The 19,537-nt window shown below is 43.4% G+C and overlaps 7 protein-coding genes and 1 non-coding gene across 8 annotated transcripts in view; 6 read left to right on the top strand and 2 right to left on the bottom strand.

Annotated features, from left to right (window-relative positions):
• Positions 1-521: 521 nt before the first annotated feature.
• On the bottom strand, positions 522-3,654 carry LOC125763461 (collagen alpha-1(I) chain-like). Its single transcript, XM_049426681.1, has one exon. The coding sequence runs from the start codon at positions 3,365-3,367 to the stop codon at positions 1,817-1,819; it is 1,551 nt and encodes a 516-aa protein (XP_049282638.1). The 5' UTR covers positions 3,368-3,654; the 3' UTR covers positions 522-1,816.
• Positions 3,655-3,751: 97 nt separating this feature from the next.
• LOC125763479 (general transcription factor 3C polypeptide 5) lies at positions 3,752-5,429 on the top strand. Its single transcript, XM_049426717.1, has 2 exons — positions 3,752-3,987; positions 4,054-5,429. The coding sequence occupies exons 1-2, from the start codon at positions 3,856-3,858 to the stop codon at positions 5,320-5,322; spliced, it is 1,401 nt and encodes a 466-aa protein (XP_049282674.1). The 5' UTR covers positions 3,752-3,855; the 3' UTR covers positions 5,323-5,429.
• Positions 5,430-5,597: 168 nt separating this feature from the next.
• Positions 5,598-6,781, top strand: LOC125763587 (vesicle transport through interaction with t-SNAREs homolog 1A). The gene is made up of 3 exons (XM_049426921.1): positions 5,598-5,793; positions 5,889-6,298; positions 6,359-6,781. The coding sequence occupies exons 1-3, from the start codon at positions 5,703-5,705 to the stop codon at positions 6,506-6,508; spliced, it is 651 nt and encodes a 216-aa protein (XP_049282878.1). The 5' UTR covers positions 5,598-5,702; the 3' UTR covers positions 6,509-6,781.
• A 101-nt stretch (positions 6,782-6,882) lies between these two features.
• On the top strand, positions 6,883-8,560 carry LOC125763559 (protein l(2)37Cc). The gene is made up of 3 exons (XM_049426856.1): positions 6,883-7,002; positions 7,229-7,336; positions 7,415-8,560. Exons 2-3 carry the CDS (start codon positions 7,249-7,251, stop codon positions 8,143-8,145), a joined length of 819 nt encoding a protein of 272 aa, XP_049282813.1. The 5' UTR covers positions 6,883-7,002; positions 7,229-7,248; the 3' UTR covers positions 8,146-8,560.
• An 88-nt stretch (positions 8,561-8,648) lies between these two features.
• On the bottom strand, positions 8,649-10,608 carry LOC125763608 (60S ribosomal protein L34-like). The gene is made up of 3 exons (XM_049426954.1): positions 10,499-10,608; positions 10,140-10,218; positions 8,649-9,117 (listed from the first exon to the last, which is right to left on the bottom strand). Exons 2-3 carry the CDS (start codon positions 10,202-10,204, stop codon positions 8,778-8,780), a joined length of 405 nt encoding a protein of 134 aa, XP_049282911.1. The 5' UTR covers positions 10,205-10,218; positions 10,499-10,608; the 3' UTR covers positions 8,649-8,777.
• A 210-nt stretch (positions 10,609-10,818) lies between these two features.
• LOC125763590 (ras-related protein Rab-14) lies at positions 10,819-12,368 on the top strand. The gene is made up of 2 exons (XM_049426926.1): positions 10,819-11,176; positions 11,241-12,368. The coding sequence occupies exons 1-2, from the start codon at positions 10,994-10,996 to the stop codon at positions 11,688-11,690; spliced, it is 633 nt and encodes a 210-aa protein (XP_049282883.1). The 5' UTR covers positions 10,819-10,993; the 3' UTR covers positions 11,691-12,368.
• Positions 12,369-12,439: 71 nt separating this feature from the next.
• LOC125763448 (bone morphogenetic protein receptor type-1B) overlaps positions 12,440-19,537 on the top strand; it is a 111,425-nt gene continuing 104,327 nt past the window's right edge. The window contains exon 1 of the mRNA XM_049426661.1: positions 12,440-12,724. Within this exon, the coding sequence (XP_049282618.1) occupies positions 12,655-12,724 (70 nt within the window). The 5' untranslated portion in view covers positions 12,440-12,654. The remainder of the gene's footprint in view (positions 12,725-19,537) is intronic.
• Trnak-cuu (transfer RNA lysine (anticodon CUU)) lies at positions 13,295-13,367 on the top strand. Its single transcript has one exon. It is a non-coding gene; the product is annotated as a tRNA-Lys (tRNA).

The raw sequence follows: 19,537 nt of genomic DNA, 5'->3' as shown, positions 1-19,537 counted from the left end.
ATTAGGAGAAGTAATTCAATTTAAAAATAATTATTCAATCGTATCACTGAATACCGACCGACTCAATAATACAGTCGATAATGAGGGATTAAGCGACAAGTCTAAGTTAGTCATTCTTTCTTTATCTCTATCTCTCTTTAATACACAAGACTTTCAAGTGAGAAATTCGAATGACTAATATCCGGATTCGATACCAGAATACCAGATAGATAGGAAGAATTGTATAAAACCGCCTTCTGTGTCTCGGGCGCCATCTTTAATTTACAAAAATATGTTAAAAAATGGCTGCGACCAAATACGCCTAAAAATATGCAATTTCACATACATCCTAATTGTCCTTACCAAAGAAATAGCTACTAGCTACACTACGACTAGCTACGAATCATTATTGTAATTAAACTAACAGAATAATACATATTCGGTGTTGGATTTTTTTGTAAATGGCGGTTCCAATTAATGCAGTTGTTGGCTTCATAGGCAGATAAAGAGTTTGTGATATATCTTTCGTAATTAGGAAGCAGTTTTTTCTGGCATCAAATTTTATTTTATTGTTTCATTCATGCAATGTGAGTAAACAAAGTGCTGTTTATAAAATAACGCACGGCTGTTAGCATAAAATCTAATGGAATTTTAAAAGCTTTTCGATTCTGGTGTATGTCCCTAATTGTTTCAACAGCACCGCAATAGAAGATTTACATTTAAATAATCAATTGATGTGGTTCTTATGGAAGTGCTCATAGGTGTTAGTGGACGCGATGCTTGCAATAAAATTTTACTTTTTAATCCACTACTTTCTTCTGTACCATGTCTAATGTACTAATGATGCCCAAATATGCAGTGCTACAATCGTGTTTTGTAAACAATTCTACATGCTTTCCGGCACTGCCGACCAAAGAAAATTGATACAAATTCACTTCATTTTGGTGACATACATCATACATTGTATAGTAATTGTTACGGTGGTTGCTTACATTCTACACTGGTGTAAACTTTACTCTATTTAATTATACTTGTTCATTATTGGTACGCTTTAAATGCTACAAACATTAAGACACGACATTTCTGAAGAAAAATATAGCACAGGTAAAGAGAGTGGTAAAGGTTCTTCCGGTTGAAGTAAATAAATGTTTTGGCCTCATTCACAATTTAGAAAATACCGTAGAAAATGTTAATTTTACACTCCAAACAATGGAGTCACATTATCATCTACATGTATGTCTACCAGAGAGCGCGAAATAGATAAAGAAAGTGTTATTGTTTATTACAATCGACAAGTTTGGGATTGGGGTACCTAAGACATTTAGACATCCAACAAGTTATCTACTTATCTAGGCATTGTTGCCATTATCTCTTATTATTGTGATTCTCACAAAAGACTTAGGTAAGAATGATAGCAGTGATCAAATCGTACGTGCTGTAATACTGTAACTGAAGTAAAGCTAATACAGTCTGAACAGATCACATATAGAAAGAAAAGTCACTTAAAAAATCGCTTTAGCTGTAACAGAAGCGATGGCCATTCCTAAACTATGTTAACTTGGTAATTACTAAATACGGTTTTAGTACGAACTGTGCAAACTCAAACGCTGCTTGCCAATTTTTAAAGACCTGAAGCCTTTTAAAGACCTGAAGCTGCTTTAGTGGAGATAGATAATTTTTATGGCAATTATGTTGCAAAAATGTTGCTTAAAACAGTTTTAAAAAGCAATACGACCAAGTCGTCATTCATGAATATAAAACAAGCCTAAACTGAAATGCACGTATTCAAAGCTTCATTAATCGATTTGTAATCGATCCTTAAAGGACTAGACAGAAATTAAAAGCTAATGATCAGACGAAAGCTTCCCGAAAGGATCATCGCCCCCAGGGCCGTTAAAAGCGACATCCTCTGCATGGAGGTTCCACTCGTAGTTTTAAACTGTGATGCAACGGCGGGTGTGACTGTCTCCGGTTGGGCTGGACTATTATTTGGTGCCAATGACAATGGTGGATGTTCCGGGTCCGGCATGAACTGTCCATTGGCATCATAACGGCCGGGAGTAAACATTTGAGACAAAGGATCGTACAGACCCGACTGGAAGATGTTCGTATCGGGTATGTACCGTCCCGGTGTGAAGATTCCCGTTGCCGGATCGTATTCGCCTGGAGGGACATACTGCCCGGTGGCGGGATAATACTGACCAGGCGGTGGAATATACTGCTTAGCATTCGGATCAACTGTGGTAGTTTCAGCGGGTGCAGTTTGAACTGGAGCTTGAGCAATTGGATTCGAATTATCGGTAGCTCCTTGCATTGGTGCTAGCGGGACAGCTGACTGACCATTGGTACTAGATGGTGCAGGTGCATTCGGTACAGCAGCAACTCCAGAAGCTTGAACTGGGCCTGATGCGGCTCCTTCGACTGGAGTAGCACCGGCAGCAGGGGCAGCAGGAGCAGCGGGAACATTGTTAATAATCGTTACACCGTTATCACGGTACCGTCCACGGTCTTCCGGACGGAGTGCATTGTAAAGAGCCGATCCTGCCGCTCCTGCTATCAAACCCGTTCCAATACCAGCTGCAATCCCACCCACTCCAATTCCAGAGCTTTGTGGTTTGTATGCACCAACCGGAATGGCCGCGACGGGGAACGAAGGTGCTGGAGCATTATTTACCGGCGGCGCAAAGCCACCACCCTGAAATGTGCCATGTGGTGCACCAAATCCGGTTGCTGGAGGATGATATCCACCTCCACCATATCCTCCCATTGGTTGTCCATATCCTCCCGGTTGACCGTACGCGCCCGGTTGACCAAAACCTGGTTGACCCGGTCGAAAACCTTGATTTCCCGGGCTATACATCGGCGGTTGTTCATTGAAGCGCGAGTTCATGTTAGGATTGTTTACGGCTGAATATGGTGGCGGTGGCCCATGGGAGTATGGTGGCGGAGGAGCACCAGGAGCGGAATGGGTCTGGTGTGTGTTATGAGATGCTTGTACCGGATATGGTGGCTTGGCTGCATTAGTCTGTACCGGATACGGGGGCTTATTGACGGCAGGCTGTGCAACAGAACCTGCTGGTTTTGCCTGATTGTTCACGTTCCATCCAATGTTGCGCTGGTTCGAGGTATCGACCGGAGCAGACGGTTTCGGAGCTGGCTTCGGTGGGGCTGGTTTCGACTGGTAGTTGTTGTAGCTTAGACTCCCCGGATTGCTGTAACTGGTCGAGCTAGGTTTCGAAACTCGACCCGATGAGGATGACGAAGAAGAGCTTTTGCTGCGACTTTTGGTCTTCAATGCTTCCACCTTTGGAACCATGCAAGTAACACCCAAAAGCACGCATAAGGCTACCACTTTAAGGCGTCTATTTTCGTAACCTCTTTCTCTCATGGTGCACGTTTCCGTATACTAGTGCACTATCAACACTTTTTAGGCGTCCTTCAACCTGTTTCCACTAATTAGATTTTACAAACACTTCATGTGGCACCAATTGTACGAAAAGAGATTTCCTGGTGTGATTGATTTTCCTAGTGCACTAGCAACTACGCAGTTGTATTTCGTTTTGATTCAAACACGAATTGGTCACAAGCTACAAAACTACAGCAGATTACGTTGAATATCTTGAGCTTATCGAAAAATATACACCATTTCTATTTTAGCAATCTTTTGTTGATCTGTTTTTGCACAAATGATTTTTTTCTTCTTTGTTTCGATTGACGTTTCTGCCTGCTGTCAACAAAGTGTCAATTGTTTCGCAGCCGTAAGAAGAAGGAGAAGAAGAAGTAGTTTACTCGTAAAGAAAATAAACAAATCTTTCTGGCGTTGTTTTCTATCCCGCAAATATTGTGGAAAAACCGCATTACTTTCGCAACAAAAACATGGAATACAGTTCAAAAAATGCACATGAACATCAATTTCATAAAAGTTTTGTGTGCGTCGTTTATCCTGGAATAGTCCGAAACCCAGATCGCATGATGGAAACATTGGGAGGAATTCGCGAAATAAGCACCGTAAGTGGAAACCCCAAAACCTTTCCTGTTGAACGGAATGTTTAGTAACTTATTACCTTGCTGCAGACCTTTGGACAGGAGAAACGGAGGCTAGAGCTACGATTTCGCCCAGACTGCATCTACTCCAAACCTGCGTTCGGTGATGGACGGCCTACAACCGGTCTTGTACTGAAGGTGAAGGTGCAACGTCGAAAATCACAACCAGAGTACCGATCCATCAATTCGGTTAAGATCATGGGCTGTGTTCGAAGGTGTTACAATTTCGATTCGCTGTGTGACTTTCAACAATTGCCCGCCTTTCGCATGCCAACGAGTGGCAAAGTCGAATGCGTCTACAACGAAATTGTTCCGAAGGGTGTCAACACTACAAGTCCCTTTGAAAAGCCCACGGACATTCCATTTTTTCTGCCACCCGTTAGTTTTAGTCGTAACGATTCGATGAACACGTTTGTATTGCGTGAACCGAAGCAGAGCAAAATTTCGTCCATCGATAGCTGTTATCGACGAAGAAGACAAAAGCACGGTATCTACAACACATTCTCGCTAACGGAACCCATTCCGGAAAAGGCAACCGTGCAGGCTCAGCATATGTTGGCCACGAAAGTCATTACTGGGGGAGATATAGATAAAGTACGGGCCGCTTTCAAGACGCGCCCCATTTGGACGAAGAATGCACTGATCAACGTTAATAAGCTCGAGTTCAGTACCCAAACGCTGGGAGTCATTCTGCCGTCAGTTGCTTTCTACTACGTGAACGGACCGTGGCGAGGAACCTGGGTGCGCTATGGGTACGATCCGCGCAAACATTTCGAGGCACGCGTCTATCAGCTGCTAGACTTTCGCGTCCGTTCCATCGGTTCGGTGCATGAGTGCATCAAAATTAAACGACTGTCGCTAACCAAGGTCAACTATCGTATGGCAGAATCAGTGTCGTTGTACAAGGATGATGAGCAAAATTTCGTCAACAGTACATTCGATGAGGATACCGTTCCACCGTACCGGGTGATATACTATCAGTACTGCGACATTCATCTGAAAAAGATTCAGGAGATGCTGAAAAAAGTCCCATCACCCAAGAATGGGACTGTATGCGACGAACGCAATGGATGGCTACCGTACCGGTTCGATGACCAGTGTCGCAACATAATGATGGAAATTGTGCTGAACAACATACGCAGGCTGAGCGAGGAGAATCCGGAAGTATGCAGCGCGATGGAATCGGTGGAAGACGATGACGATGAGGAGGGTGATGAGGGCGAGATGTCAGGATTTGAGGAGGATGAGGAGGAGGAAATAGAAGGTATCATTGATTCGATGGATGATGTTACGGATTAGGGTGCAGCTTTTAAATATCATTTTGTCTTTTGTGTCTGCTTGAAAAATGTCGCATAGTACGAATGGAATTAAGTGTACTAAAGAATATATGATTCATGACGCCCCGATTTTTGCGTATATTGCAATTTAACTCACCAGATATACAAAATAATGGACAAATTAAATGATATTTTCGTAATTTTGCCCGAGAATGTTTGTCACTGTACGGAAAACGGTCAGTTTGAATATATTTCATGTTTGTGTACTGGTTGCGAACCAGCCCTGAGCAAAACGTCATTCGATCGTACATGAAAACATTGACTACGAAAAAAAATTTTAGTGCTTCGTGACGAAAAGGGATATGGAAAGAATCCTTCTTCTGTGAACGTTTAATCTTCCCAATGGAGTTGATACAGGACTACGAACAACAATATGCCGTGCAGACGGCCGAAATTACCGCCCAGATTGGTCGAATTGCGGTCGCGAGCGGAGGTAAGCAAGCTACAAATCAGCTTATCACCCTAAATATGGTAAGCTGATACAGTGTTGACCAACCCTTACATATGTACGTATGTTTGCTTTTGTAGCGGAACGCAATAAACTGATTTCCGACATCGATCGTCAGTTGGAAGAATCGCAAGAATTGCTGGAACAAATCGGACTGGAGATTCGTGATATTCCACAAAATTCGCGTGCCGCGTACACCTCTCGATTGAACTGTTATCAGGCCGAATGGAAACGATTGCAGCAAGAGTTTAATAATGCGAAAGCGGCCCGATCGAAGGCTGGATATGATTCATCGGTGGACGATTTCGATGAGATTGGCATACAGGAGGACCAGAAACGACGGCTGCTGGATAATACGGAACGGTTGGAACGTACCAGCAACTATCTGAACGATGCGTACCGTGTTACGATCGAAACGGAACAGATAGGTACACAGGTTCTAGCGGATCTTAGTCAGCAGCGAGAATCCATTCAGCGATCGAGAGGAAGGGTAATTTAATCGGTTGCTCCAATACATTCTGTAGCTTAAGCAAATTCTCTTACATTGTAGCTTCGCGAAACGGATGCCGATTTGAGCCGTTCATCCCGGATTCTGAACTCGATGATAATGCGTGCAATGCGTGAAAAGTTCATTCTAGTTGTCGTGGTAGTGGCTATATTTTTGGTCCTTGTTTTCAGTATTTATTTCTCGATATCATAATCATTTGCTGCGATGATTCATGATTCGTCATCGGCAGCTAGAGATTTAGTCCGTTCCTTGGGAGGTATTCCGTGTGCCGGTAAAGCGGTTACACATTAGGTAGGATAATGATTTTAATATGTTTGCTGTTTTGTTTTGTGATATTTGTTTCCTTATTCCTGAAGCTTATTCGTACTATGTAGAATTTTTAACACCACCTATTTCAGTCATAAGCGCAGCTGCGCGAAGCTAAAATATTTATGTACAATAAAAGTGAACCTTTCAATCATTCCATCCTTTTGACGTAAAATTACACAAAATTTTTTGAACTTTCGATATGTATACACATAAAAAAGTGTTTTTGAAAACGGAATCGCTATGGCAACACTGGTATCAATGTCCGAATACCCATCGCTGGCAGCACGGTTTATCTTGACAGATTGATTTTGTTCTCGAACTGCATCAAGTTCACGTTTTGCATTACGCAAAGTTTATCTGCCGGTAAAGAGTGCAAAGTAAGTTTTAAGATCTGTAGTCCCTTTCCCAAGCTTCCATCAATTCTTTTCCAAACAACGATCTTCTTGAAAGCAGCCGCAAAAAAGAATGCACCGAAACAATAGCATCCCGAATATTTGCTCCGGCGCAAGAAACATCTAACCTCATTTGCTGAATATGATGCAATTGTTGTTTTTGATTAGTTTATCAATTGTTTCATGTTCGTTTTTTTAAATTACACCCCAGATATCTTACAACAGCTCCAAATGGCAACGCAGTTCCTAAACCGTATTGGCCAGCTTGGTCTAGGAGTGGCCGTCATCGGTGGAGTTGTAAACTCGGCGTTATATAACGGTATGTAGCAGCAGCAGATATGTAGCCCTTGTTTACTGTTGCCGGATCGTATCTAATAGTGGTGCTTCTATCCCACAGTTGATGGAGGACATCGTGCCGTAATTTTCGATCGATTCAGTGGTGTGAAACAACAGGTGACCGGCGAAGGTACACATTTCTTCGTGCCGTGGGTTCAGCGTCCGATTATTTTCGACATCCGCTCGCAGCCACGCAACGTACCGGTGGTGACAGGTAGTAAGGATCTGCAGAATGTAAACATCACGCTACGTATCTTGTTCCGACCGGTTCCGGACCAGCTGCCAAAGATCTACACCATCCTTGGTCAGGACTACGATGAGCGTGTGTTGCCTTCGATTACGACGGAAGTGTTGAAGGCGGTGGTAGCTCAGTTTGATGCCGGCGAGCTGATCACACAGCGTGAAATGGTGTCGCAGAAGGTATCGGACGATTTGACGGAACGTGCGGCACAGTTCGGTGTGATTCTTGATGACATTTCCATCACGCATCTGACGTTCGGCAAGGAGTTCACGCAAGCCGTCGAAATGAAGCAGGTTGCTCAGCAGGAAGCTGAGAAGGCTCGATTCCTGGTCGAGAAGGCGGAACAAATGAAACAGGCCGCAATCATTACTGCCGAGGGTGATGCACAGGCCGCCCAGATGTTGGCTCGTTCGCTGAAAGAATCCGGTGACGGTTTGATTGAGCTGCGGCGAATTGAAGCGGCCGAGGATATCGCCTATCAGATGAGCCGATCGCGAGGCGTCAACTATCTGCCAGCTGGTCAACAGACGTTGCTCAGCCTACCACAATAACCGAGTGCCGGTTAGAAAGGAGCAACGTTGTTCCCGTTATCTTACCTAAGTGTGTGTGTCATTACGAAGAGTATCGTTTAAGTCGTACGCTATTTTCTAGTTCGGTGAAGGCGTGAGCAACGAACCACCAATTTGTTGAGCTCTAAAAGTTCCGGCTGCGATGAACTGTAGGCTTTTTGGAGGATCGAATTGTTTCATTTGGAGGACCTCTGCCACGATATGATCATCCTGCGCATAATGTGCGTCATACATCAGTAAAGTGCATTTGGAACATCTGTTTAACGATGGTTTATGATAGAGATAGCATTAGAAAGTTATCGGAAAGGACATCCCAGTGGACAATCCTTTTCGTTGCACGGAAACATTGCTGTACAGAGCATTTAAAGAGAAGATAAAATTTAAAATACAAAGAAAATCTGAACTAATTTCTTCTATATGGAAAGAACATCCTAAAACAAATAAAAGGATAAATATTTCGGATGGTAAATAAGTCTCCATTACTATTCCGTACCAACTGTTATGTGTTTATATTTCCTTTCAGAGTGAATTCTTAACTTGTATACACACACACAGGCGCACAATCTTCCGTGTCCTCGTGTGCGCGGGCATTAAACCCTCGGGGCACACACACCTTACTTCGATTTGCCGGTGCTGGCTTTCGTCGTCTTGGTGACCTTCGGAGTCTTGGCGGGTTTGCTCGCCGGCTTGGCCTGTTGCTGAGCGCGCAACACCTTCACGACCTTCTGTTCGTCGATCAGGAATGCACGGATGATGCGCTCACGCAGGCAACGGTGGCACAGGACACCACCAAATGTACGGGAGACGGTCTTCAGACGGCGGCTCATACGCGGGCGCTCACATGGCCGGGATGGCTTGATACCGCTCAATTCCTTCTTGCACTGACCGCATTTCGGAAGCGTACGGCGTTTCTTCTCGTACAGGTACACCAGACGACCACCGGGCGTGCGAACACTGAAAGAAAAAGAGGAACGGAATTCAATCTCGTGATGACATTAGCCGAACGCGCCCTTAAAGAATCGTTGTGCAAGTTTGTATTCGTCAAAGGAAGTAACCTTATCCAACTGGAATTTAGGAAAAGATTAGGCAAAAGAAGAACTCTTTCTCTGGCACAAATCTTGGTCATCGAAACTCAAGAAACATATTAGCGAGTCGATGGTAGCAAATATTGTGCGTATGTCACAGATTTTGGCAACTCTTCGATCGGCACTACTGACCCGTTGTATTCTAAGAGAGTACAATAAAAATGAACTTCGATTTGTATTCGTCAAAGGAAGTAACCTTATCCAACTGGAATTTAGGAAAAGGTTAGGCAAAAGAAGAACAACTCTTTCTCTGGCACAAATCTTGGTCATCGAAACTCAAGAAACATACTAGCGAGTCGATGGTAGCAAATATTGTGCGTATGTCTTTGGTTTTGACAATCGTTTGATAGGTACTACTGATCAGCTGTATTCTACGAGAGTACAATAAAAATGAACTTCGATTTGTATTCGTCAAAGGAAGTAACCTTATCCAACTGGAATTTAAGAAAAGGTTAGGCAAAAGAAGAACTCTTTCTCTGGCACAAATCTTGGTCATCGAAACTCAAGAAACATACTAGCGAGTCGATGGTAGCATATATTGCGCGTATGCCTTTAGTTTTGGCAATCGTTTGATAGGCACTGTTGATCAGCTGATATTCTTTAGCGATTACCCTTGTTCATAAAACACTCGCGACTACGATACAAGATCAAAGAATACATTTTTCCTAGCACTCAATTATGGCCCGAAACACCTCGCGAGCAAAATCATTAGCAAAGCCATATCTCGCTTTGAATGAAGCTTCACGCAAGTCAAATGTAAGCCGACGATACCGAACATTATTTGCACAACTTTCAAATTTCTCTGTTTATAGTACATAAACAGCAATAGAACGATTCTTTCGTAGGATTTTCGCTACGTTTTAGCATAGATGTCTTGTATTTGATACTTACATACGGCGTTTGTTAGACTTGGTGTTGTACGACAAGCGTCGTCGAAGCGTCAGTCGCTGGACCATTTTGGCGAATTAACCTACAATGATAAGAGGTACCAAATGATATTAATCCACAGCGTATGGACAACTGAAATAAATAGCTGCATTCGATATCATGCATGAACGTTGACAGGTTCACACTCCGGCTACGAGAGAGCACCGGTTCCGTACGCAACAACCGAAAACAAACGGACGCTACATGATTGTCTTTTGCTCTATATTCTATTGCATAGAAACAATCTTCAATATTGTGTGTAACGACGGTTTATAGCCCTTTTCACTTCGGAAATTCTTCTAAATTCCATAAATAACACGCACCTTCACGAAATGTGTCCACTAGCAAGCACGTAAACCGGAAAAAGGGGGAAAACAAGAATGACAACAATGACAGCATAATGACACTCTGCCGGAAATACGCAAACGCGCATTTGGGTTTGCGAACAACATTCAAATGACAGGTCTGCGTTTATTGGATTTTTGATCAATATTTCTTGCTGTGAAATTCCTACAGCACTGCCGTAGCTCTGGAAAATAATAATTGTGAAATATCAAATTTAACTTGGGTACAAAAATATCACAACATTTTAAAATCGTCCTTCCATTTGATAAAGCCAAACTGTAAACTATGTGCAATAAACGACTGCTCGTCGGTTGGTTGTCGTTGTTGTTTGATCAAAATAAAGAACTGTCAAAGCTAATTAATTAAATCAGTGCAAAAAGCGATAAAGAAAAAAGACAACTAAAATTCATCTCACCGCACGTCTGTTTCTGTGAACCACAAAACCTGCGACAACTGTTCCTTTCCTTGGGGAAATGATGGCTTCGGTGCGTATACCGGAGCAGAAGATCATACTGTGTGGCGAGTATGGTGTGGGAAAAAGCTCAATATTCCGTCGGTTCGCAACGAACAACTTCGTTACATCGACCGACCGGAAGTCCACCCTAGGGCTGGACCACTATGGACGTGCATTTAATGTAGGAGACAAAGAGATTAAGGTAAGAGGAGATCATGTTGTCGCTTGTTTGGTTCTATTCTCACGTGACGTTACGATGCTTTCAGCTTCAACTATGGGATACCGGTGGTATGGAGCGGGTTGCCTCGGTTACCTCCAGCTATTATAAGTTTGCCGAAGCGGCCATCCTGGTGTTTGCGCTGGACAACGAATCCTCCTTTCACGCGCTGTCGCAGCACATGCTGGACGTGGTGACTTATGCTGAGAATGCCAAAATTTTTCTCGTAGGCAATAAGGTAGACCTAGAATCTAGCAGTAGCGATCCGCCGGTGACGGATGCAGATATGGAATCGTTTTGCGAACAGTGCCACAGCCTAATTAGCGCAACGTACAAAACATCGTGCAAGACCGGAGAAGGGCTGGAGGAAATGTTCCGGGACATTGCAAGCACGCTGGTCGAATCGAACAGGTCGCGGTTGGAGCTGCAGGCTCTAGAAAGCCATGGTTTCAAAATTCATCCACCGGATGAAGTGAACGATCCTGGTTGCTTATGCTAGTGCACTTGTCTGCTTCACCTGTTTCGTGATTGTTCGCTTTTTCGATTGCTCTCACCGGTAATGGGACAAACGATAAGTAGTTCCTCATACTATTCCCTTCTAGCGTTCATAATCCCCTAACGCAAAGCCGTCCGTGTACAAGCGCTATCCAAAAGCATTTAAATGAATAATAAACTCGTTACTGTCGTAACGGGTTGCATTCCTCTTGCCAAAAAATCGCAGTCTATTAAAGTAACGAGTGCTACCGTGCACATGCAACCACAAGAAAGTGCCATCAAAACACCGGTTTACCGGAGCATTAGGGAAAGGCGTCTGTTTGAATGTGTGTAATCAAAAGCTAATTTATTAATACCATGCGTTCCATTCATTACTAAACAATCCTCGAACAATCATGCGAACTGTAAACGGATACTAATTTTAACAGTCACCACAATCGGTTGTAATTCGTACTATTTTCGATTCTGCAGGGCTTCTGATAATTAGAGCTAGTTGTAGCTTTCGTTGTTTTTCCTTCGATGTACATGTATTTATCAATCACATCACATCTGCCTAGGGCTTAGATATAGAATTGGAGCATTAAAGGAAACGAAAAGTAGATGAACCGAAACGCACCGACCCCCATTGGTCGTGTACAGTGCGAGGATGAAGCTTTTTGAATAAACTATTAATTGAATAACATGCCGATTGTGTCTTGATTCTTATTTGCTATAAACTATGCCAATTGAAAAAGTGCATTCGTTGAACAAATCGGATTAAATCACGAATTCTTCACGAAAGCTCACATTGTTCACAGCTTGGTTGTCCATTTAAACGGGCTGTTACTTGGGCACGATCGTGGACCACAATAAAAAAAATCATCGCACAGCTTGTTGACATACACAAACGTCAAAAGCACTGGAAAAACAACAAAACATCGCGGCGTGTAAAGTGATCGGAAAGTGCAGTGATCGTGTAGCAAAAAAACATGCGTGTTTGTGATTATTTGGTGTTATTAATGCTGTTTTCTGGCGGAATATTAGCGGCAAGCGATCAAGGTAAGTGCAGCAATTGTTATCCTAGTCGCTAAAAGGCAAAATTCACTGCAATTTTGTACGCGGACGATCCCGACATTGTGGCTCCAATTGGAATCACGAATCAGGCGTAGAAACCGGTTGCGTGAGTGAGATAACGCGAGGGGCGAATGTTTGTTTGTGATGCTGCAAGTGCATGTGATGTTTTCTATCGATAGTGATGCAACGACACACTGGTTGTGAATCGAATATGGACAGATGAAGTTAATGCCAGGAAAATCATATAGTTCCATTGCGTGCTGGAATCAAGATGTATCCGAAGGCGGTAGATAACATGATTTAAGATGCTGTATGCTGTCGAAACAAGCAGCAGAAAGCGAATATGGTGATCTCTTTCGTGCGGAGTGTGCGCAAATACGATCCCATAATACGATCGCTGACCAAAAGCATGAACGAATTCGTGTGTGGGGACGTAGGGGGGATGTTTATTAACACAAACGAACGGGATCGGACAGAGTGACCTAAGACGCGATCAGCATTAGAAAGGGCATTTGATCATGATCTGCTTGAAGGTCGAATCGGAGAGATCATGAAGCCCGGCTAGCTCAGTCGGTAGAGCATGAGACTCTTAATCTCAGGGTCGTGGGTTCGAGCCCCACGTTGGGCGCTACTGAGATACCTTTTTTATCGGAATAAACATGTTTTCCTTATTGTTTACGATCATAACATATTGAATTAAGCACTATTGATAAATAACGCCACCGTCAAAAGAAAGTCATCGATCATGGTCTAGACGCTATGATCCATACTGTCTCTTCCCACGGTCATACGCAAGTAGACCCCAACTGATCGTATGTCGTTGAAAATGGAATTTTCACACAAATTTTCCATGAAAGAAAAACTTTCATGTACGGTCGGGGACTACCTGTTTGAAACAAGTCGCCCTCATTGGACGTATTGACAACCTGTCTTTCCTTGTTACATTGAAAGGAAATGTTGAAAGATAGCCAGGATGAGAAAAAAGCGGTTACACATCTTTTACTTCGGCCTCTCTGTTTCGTTCTCCGTATGTTGCGTACTTTGCGCTGAACTGATTCACACGATCTTGTAGTGATCAAGTTGAAGGGACAACTTTTAGCAAGAAGGAAAAACAAAACCATCCGTTTGTGTGTATTGCTGCATTATTTGTAATCTTGATGCGTACGTGAAAGCATTCTCCTTTGGCACGTAACTAACGGATATCTGTTTGCGATTGAGGACGGGGAGAGGATCGATTTCAGATCCGCCTTTACCACTTCATCCTTCTATTGTTATTTTGCCTTATACGCCATCAAACTTCAAACGTTTCCTCTTATTGCCTATTTAACGGTAGCTTAGAGTTTGGTTAGGTTTTCCCTTTAGGAGAGAATCTATTTGGGATTTCGACCCTGACCGGACGTGTTGTTGTATTCTACATTACCCACCGGTAGTTTATCAACTCAATGTACGCTTATAGCATGATTTGATAATCCCAAACCAGAAGGATTCTGTCCTCACAATCTCAGTATGAGAGACTTGCTGAATGTTTGCTTGTACTGGCTTTTTATTTACCCCTTGATGGGGCCGTCCCAGACGATTGAGCAAACAGTGCGTATAAAGCGTATTTATGCAACCCCCTGAAGTGTTTGCTTGCAATTCAAATTATTGTAAATATTTATCAGCGGTACTGATGCAAGTACACGTCCGCAGCAGCAGACGCATATCGCCAACCCCGACTGGTCCGCAGCGGTGAGGATCTACGGCCCATCAACCCGATCTCAAACCGCTCCAACTCCAACCGCTTGGCGACGAATCGGTCAAACAACAACCCGGTTTTCGGTACACGTCGGGCTATCGTTTTAGTATACGGAGGCCAATGTGTCATACGAATATTGACACATCTTCGAGGTCTCCATGGGTTCCATATCTGGCGATTGGACTTTGAAATGAGACGGGCGCAGCCGTAGCCTCCTTTCAGGCTGTGCCGTGCTGCGCCGCTTCCTGGGGAGAAACTTTTGCTTGGGCATTTATTGATTTTTCTTCTCGATTTGGAATTCATTTACCCGGCCGAGACTTAACCGCTTCATCATCACCGCCACCGTATATCATTAACAGCATTATGGGAAAATGTTCCCGAGCTTTTGGAAACCACCGTTAAAGTCTTTCTGGCTCCGTAAAAGGGGAGCGGAAGAACTCAAAAGGCAAGTACACGAGGTAATAACGTGTCGTACTGTGGCGGCGCGCCGTGATTCCTGTTTTTGTTTCCGCGCGCGGTTCTGGGTCAGGTTTTGTGTGTGCGTGTGTTTCCCTTAGCATCTTCACGTACCTGCGGCATAGTAGGTGCTTCCAGCTTCCATTACGCACCGGTTCAAACATAAATTATCGCAATTGCGCGAGCGCATGGACCTATCCTGCCAGCACGTTCCCAACGCAACGTGATATGAAAGCTTTGTTCCAACGGTGATGTACGCCGGTATGGACAGCGTCTCCTTAAAAGGCGCAACGGGTCCACGGGATCACCGGCCTCCATTGGTCGTACGGAGGTGCACTTTCGAAGGGCCAATTTGATTTCGCCAAGTGACAAACGTCCCTCATGGATCCAATTGCCAGCGTTCCTGTGATGGACGTGATCGAATGGCATTGACCGTAACGTCCAGTACGGTGCAACATTCATTACCTGGCAGGCAGCAGTAGACGGAAGGAAAAAAATAAACAAAGCGGAGAGATAATTTTTCTCGCCAAAGAGAAATAATTTTCCACGAACGCTTTAATGCTGTTATCCGCCGTGTGGACCACGCAAGAGAATGCGGCAATACTGGGCCGGGACATTGACGGAAACTTCTTCCACCCTGGTAACTGGTAATGGTGTATGTCCGTGAGAAATCAAGCCGGGAAATGTGGCATCAGCACTGCCGCAAGATTCACCCCAAGAGTGGAAATGAAGGTTTTCACGTTTTGTTTCTTTTTTTTGCTGCTTTTTATAATGCAGTTGATAACGTGACGATCACATACACGAACTTGCAGGCAAAATGTTCCGTACGTTTACGTTGACGATCGGTGGCGCCATTGGCAATGTATTAATAGCAAAAGGAATTCCAACTCGCGATCCATTTTTTTCCTGGTTTGCCTGATTATACCAAACACGAGAAATCAGAAGTCATCATGAAGACATTCGACTGTTCGATTCTGCTCAACAGCGTGTTGTGATTAAACTATCGATTGCTTGGCGATCAGTTCCAGTAGCGAAATTCTTCGATAATCTTCCGTATGTGGAATAGTTGCTCCTTTTTTCTCTCTCTTCTGTCACATGAATCCTTGCTTTCACTCAAACAGTGACTAAGTATCGCTTTCGCTGTATCTACCCAATGTCGTTCGGTTACACGTGTCATTACTGTTACGGCGATTAGCCCCCAGCAATACTATTGATCGTTAATTTTGCTCCGAGCTCTTCTTCGTTGCCGTTAGGAACCGGTTCGGTTATCGGGAAGCGGAACGACCTTGGCAGGAAAGAAACGGTCACTTCCATGATAGTAGCAACAAAAAAAATCATTCCATTTCGTTGTTCCCCTATCCCAGGTGTCCATAGTTTATCCAAAAGAGGTTCACCATTAAACTTCACGCTTCACTTTGTTTCGCTGTAACGATCAGAGTTTTGATTTTCAAAGGCCCTCAGGTGTGGAACTCCCGCTTGGGCAACGATCGTGCCGTAATCGATTCCCATTATTTTTGACTGGATCACTCCAAAATTCAATCCACCTCAAACTGTGGATTGTATCTTGCGGATTGTTTTGAACGTGCGTGTGGAAAATCGGAACACTTCACAGTGAGGATGAGAAAAAAATTTGGACAACGAATAGATTTATCCGGGATCCAGATCTCTCTAGAATGATTCCCTTTTTTCTGTTACCAGTGTTTCTCTGTGCTGTTTCCAACAGCGGTTCAGTCTTTCGACACTTCAAGCTGACATCTGATAGACACTATCGCGTGATTCGATTTTTTTTTGTTTAGTTTGTATCAAACCGTACGCCAACATGGATCACTGATGTGGGGTTTTTGGAACCAGACTCGTTCTCGAACTGAAGTGACGCACTGTATTTGCTTGGTCATCTTCGGCACATAAACACTACAACGCTCCGTAACTGATACGTCCTGAATTGTTGAAGAGCTGATTTAAAATTGTTTTGTGTAAATATCAAGAGATTTTGAAATAAGTTTCTTGTTGCAATTAAAAACTACTACAAAAAAACCCTTCTTCAGTAAAGATCCTACATCAACCTGAAGCTAGGCGGTACATCAAGCATTTCCAGTTTCATTCTTGAAGCACCCTAATCGGTACGATCTTCATTTTGTTTTATTCCCCGCCGCCATTTATCGATAACAGTGTGCTAGGCGCCAACTTCATTAGACGCCACCGAGTACAGGTTAGACGGAAGACAAAAAAAAGCGATTCCATCTTCATCCCCATTTTAATGAGACAAAAGGTGCTTAGCCGTACTCAAGATTCACCTCATTCTGGACTCTTTGGTGTAGTGGTTGTATGTTTCCTAGTTGTGAAATTAATATCTCCACTTCTAGCGCCATGGCAAGGATTCTCCACGGCGATTTAGAGTAACAAACAAAAGTTAGAATTTGTGAACTCTAGTTCTCTCTAGTTCTGAGCTAAAATTGAAGTTCGTCTCCCTGTTACTTGGGGCTTAAAATCGGGCCCTCAGTCACGGTTGGATAGTGTTGGAAAAAATTTGATTAGTAGCACAGGCGAGAAACCCTAGCGGGTTGAAATGATACGAGATCAAACACGAACAGGATATAAAAACGACAACATGAAGACAAAGAAACCGATCACCGTACGTGACACGGCTTTTGTCACAAGGGTAGAAAATCACCGTGACGAAATGCGAAGCGCTTACGGAGTGTGTTTATTTGTGGCGTTGTTTTTACGCCGGCATTAATCCGGCACAAATGAAGGTTTAAAGTAATTTAAATATTATTGACTCTCTTTGGTGTGTGTGAGTGTTTTTTTTCTTCACTTTTGGACATTCGGTATCTTTTTATGGTTTCTTCGTTGCAGGGGCTTCATTTTTATATCCACCCTCTCTTCTTCCTGCATTATATTTCTCCGACAGTCGTATCCTCGAAATGGCCACGATGCTCACGTAGTAAAAGTGATCATTCGGTCGCTTTTGATATGGATATTAGGTTTGCTTCTCTCGCAAGCAATTCAAATCCCCTTACCCTTTCTAAGCACGGAAATGAATCGGTTTTTTTGTGATTTGGATTTTATAGTTTCATCTGTGCTAGATGCACCAATAATCCACGGAATCCAAGGAAGAGTTTGGCCTCCCCTAATTGGAGATCACAGTTTTACGATCGGTTGTTGTACACTCTGTTTTTTACTGCTCGGTGGGAAATAATTGCATCGAATGCCATGGCAAAATGCAGCAGCAACAGCAGGTTTATTCAAAGCACAACGAATTGAAGTTAAAAAGAACCAATAGAAGAAGCCCAATTTGGCTTCATCTGTTCGTGCAATCGATCATATAAAAGTCAAACGAAGTGGACAGTTCGGTGGGGCTCCCGGTGGGTTGATGTGAGAATCATAATACGCGTACGTCCAATTTTATGATTGCAACCATAAATAAGTATCGAATCGGTCTCGCCCTAGCCATCGGGGAGGATTTTTATTGCCTTCGCAGTTTGCATCAACCACCAGGGGCCAATTGGGTCTCGTTCGGATCGGGGATGTAGTTTGTACTCATAAATTATTCCCGCACGCTCAGACACTGCACCAGTCACAGGTGCATATTGATCGTGCGGAGATGCATTTGCGCATCCCACAATCGGTCCACCACACACCGTCGTTTGGTGTTCGGTAGTGTGGTTGTTTTTTTTTTGTTTTCAACCAGCACACCATGATTTATGAGTGCTGCTTCAACTTGGCCTTTCTGTGGCCCTTTTTGTGACCGGCGAAGGGAATATGATTGCGTTCAGGACGCAACGTTCGGGCGTTGATTAGGTTCGAGGAGTACCACTCTCGCCGCACAAGGTCCCGAAAGGTCGACGACTACTAAAGACGTGTCGTGGTGTAGTTAAGTTTACCGGTGCATACTAATTAACCTGTTCCCTTCCCGTACAAGCATCTACCACACCGATCGTGTGCGAAGAAGTGTTAATAGTGTTTAAAATGAATTGTATTTATAATGAATGATTATTAATCATTTCGCTTCGTGTGTATGTGTGTTTTTTTTTTGGTTTTGTGTGCGCTTCCATATCGATCGGAAACGATCTTTACTTTGTACCGAAAAAAAAAGTGAGATGAAAGAGGTATTTCACTTCCTCCCGAGCGTCTGTTTATCTGTATAGATTATTGTCCGGAACCCCATAATTCCTGCTGAAAATTTCGTGACCACGATAAATCGCAATTAATGCCTGTAAAAGGGGAATTTTGCGATCATAGCACTTGATTGTTTTATTCCCAATACATTTGATAGCCTGATGTTAGACTTCAGTGTTTCTAACACATTGATTCAACGTTTCTAACATCTGTTAGAACTTCGTCGTGGACCACATGTTAAGGAAAATATAAACCAAAAAGTGTTTGTTCGATTGCATGCTTATCGCCATTTATCGGACAACATAGCAGATTATCTGTGGTGCATACAACCAGCGTATGCTTTGGAAACAATTTGGTGTTGTTGATGAGCAGAGCGAGAGCTGCTAGGGCTACAATCATCCAGAGGAAAGGATTTTCCGTTTCAAACTCTCACGTTTGGTGCTGATGTCCAGAGTGCACATCATACTCACATTTGGCTAGCTGATGAA

This window comes from Anopheles funestus, chromosome 2RL (assembly GCF_943734845.2).
Source record: "Anopheles funestus chromosome 2RL, idAnoFuneDA-416_04, whole genome shotgun sequence".
In the NCBI taxonomy this organism is placed as follows: Eukaryota; Metazoa; Arthropoda; class Insecta; order Diptera; family Culicidae; genus Anopheles; species Anopheles funestus.
This window is presented reverse-complemented; position numbering and strand designations above follow the sequence as displayed.

Bases quoted from the DNA above. Each gene is read 5' to 3' on its own strand.
- LOC125763461 (XM_049426681.1), bottom strand. From the start codon at position 3,367: ATGAGAGAAAGAGGTTACGAAAATAGACGCCTTAAAGTGGTAGCCTTA.
- LOC125763479 (XM_049426717.1), top strand. From the start codon at position 3,856: ATGGAATACAGTTCAAAAAATGCACATGAACATCAATTTCATAAAAGT. The intron at 3,988-4,053 runs GTAAGTGGAAAC...ACCTTGCTGCAG, and splicing joins GAATTCGCGAAATAAGCACC to ACCTTTGGACAGGAGAAACG.
- LOC125763587 (XM_049426921.1), top strand. From the start codon at position 5,703: ATGGAGTTGATACAGGACTACGAACAACAATATGCCGTGCAGACGGCC. The intron at 5,794-5,888 runs GTAAGCAAGCTA...TTGCTTTTGTAG, and splicing joins AATTGCGGTCGCGAGCGGAG to CGGAACGCAATAAACTGATT. The intron at 6,299-6,358 runs GTAATTTAATCG...CTTACATTGTAG, and splicing joins TTCAGCGATCGAGAGGAAGG to CTTCGCGAAACGGATGCCGA.
- LOC125763559 (XM_049426856.1), top strand. From the start codon at position 7,249: ATGGCAACGCAGTTCCTAAACCGTATTGGCCAGCTTGGTCTAGGAGTG. The intron at 7,337-7,414 runs GTATGTAGCAGC...TCTATCCCACAG, and splicing joins AAACTCGGCGTTATATAACG to TTGATGGAGGACATCGTGCC.
- LOC125763608 (XM_049426954.1), bottom strand. From the start codon at position 10,204: ATGGTCCAGCGACTGACGCTTCGACGACGCTTGTCGTACAACACCAAG. The intron at 9,118-10,139 runs GTAAGTATCAAA...TTTTTCTTTCAG, and splicing joins AAGTCTAACAAACGCCGTAT to TGTTCGCACGCCCGGTGGTC.
- LOC125763590 (XM_049426926.1), top strand. From the start codon at position 10,994: ATGATGGCTTCGGTGCGTATACCGGAGCAGAAGATCATACTGTGTGGC. The intron at 11,177-11,240 runs GTAAGAGGAGAT...CGATGCTTTCAG, and splicing joins TAGGAGACAAAGAGATTAAG to CTTCAACTATGGGATACCGG.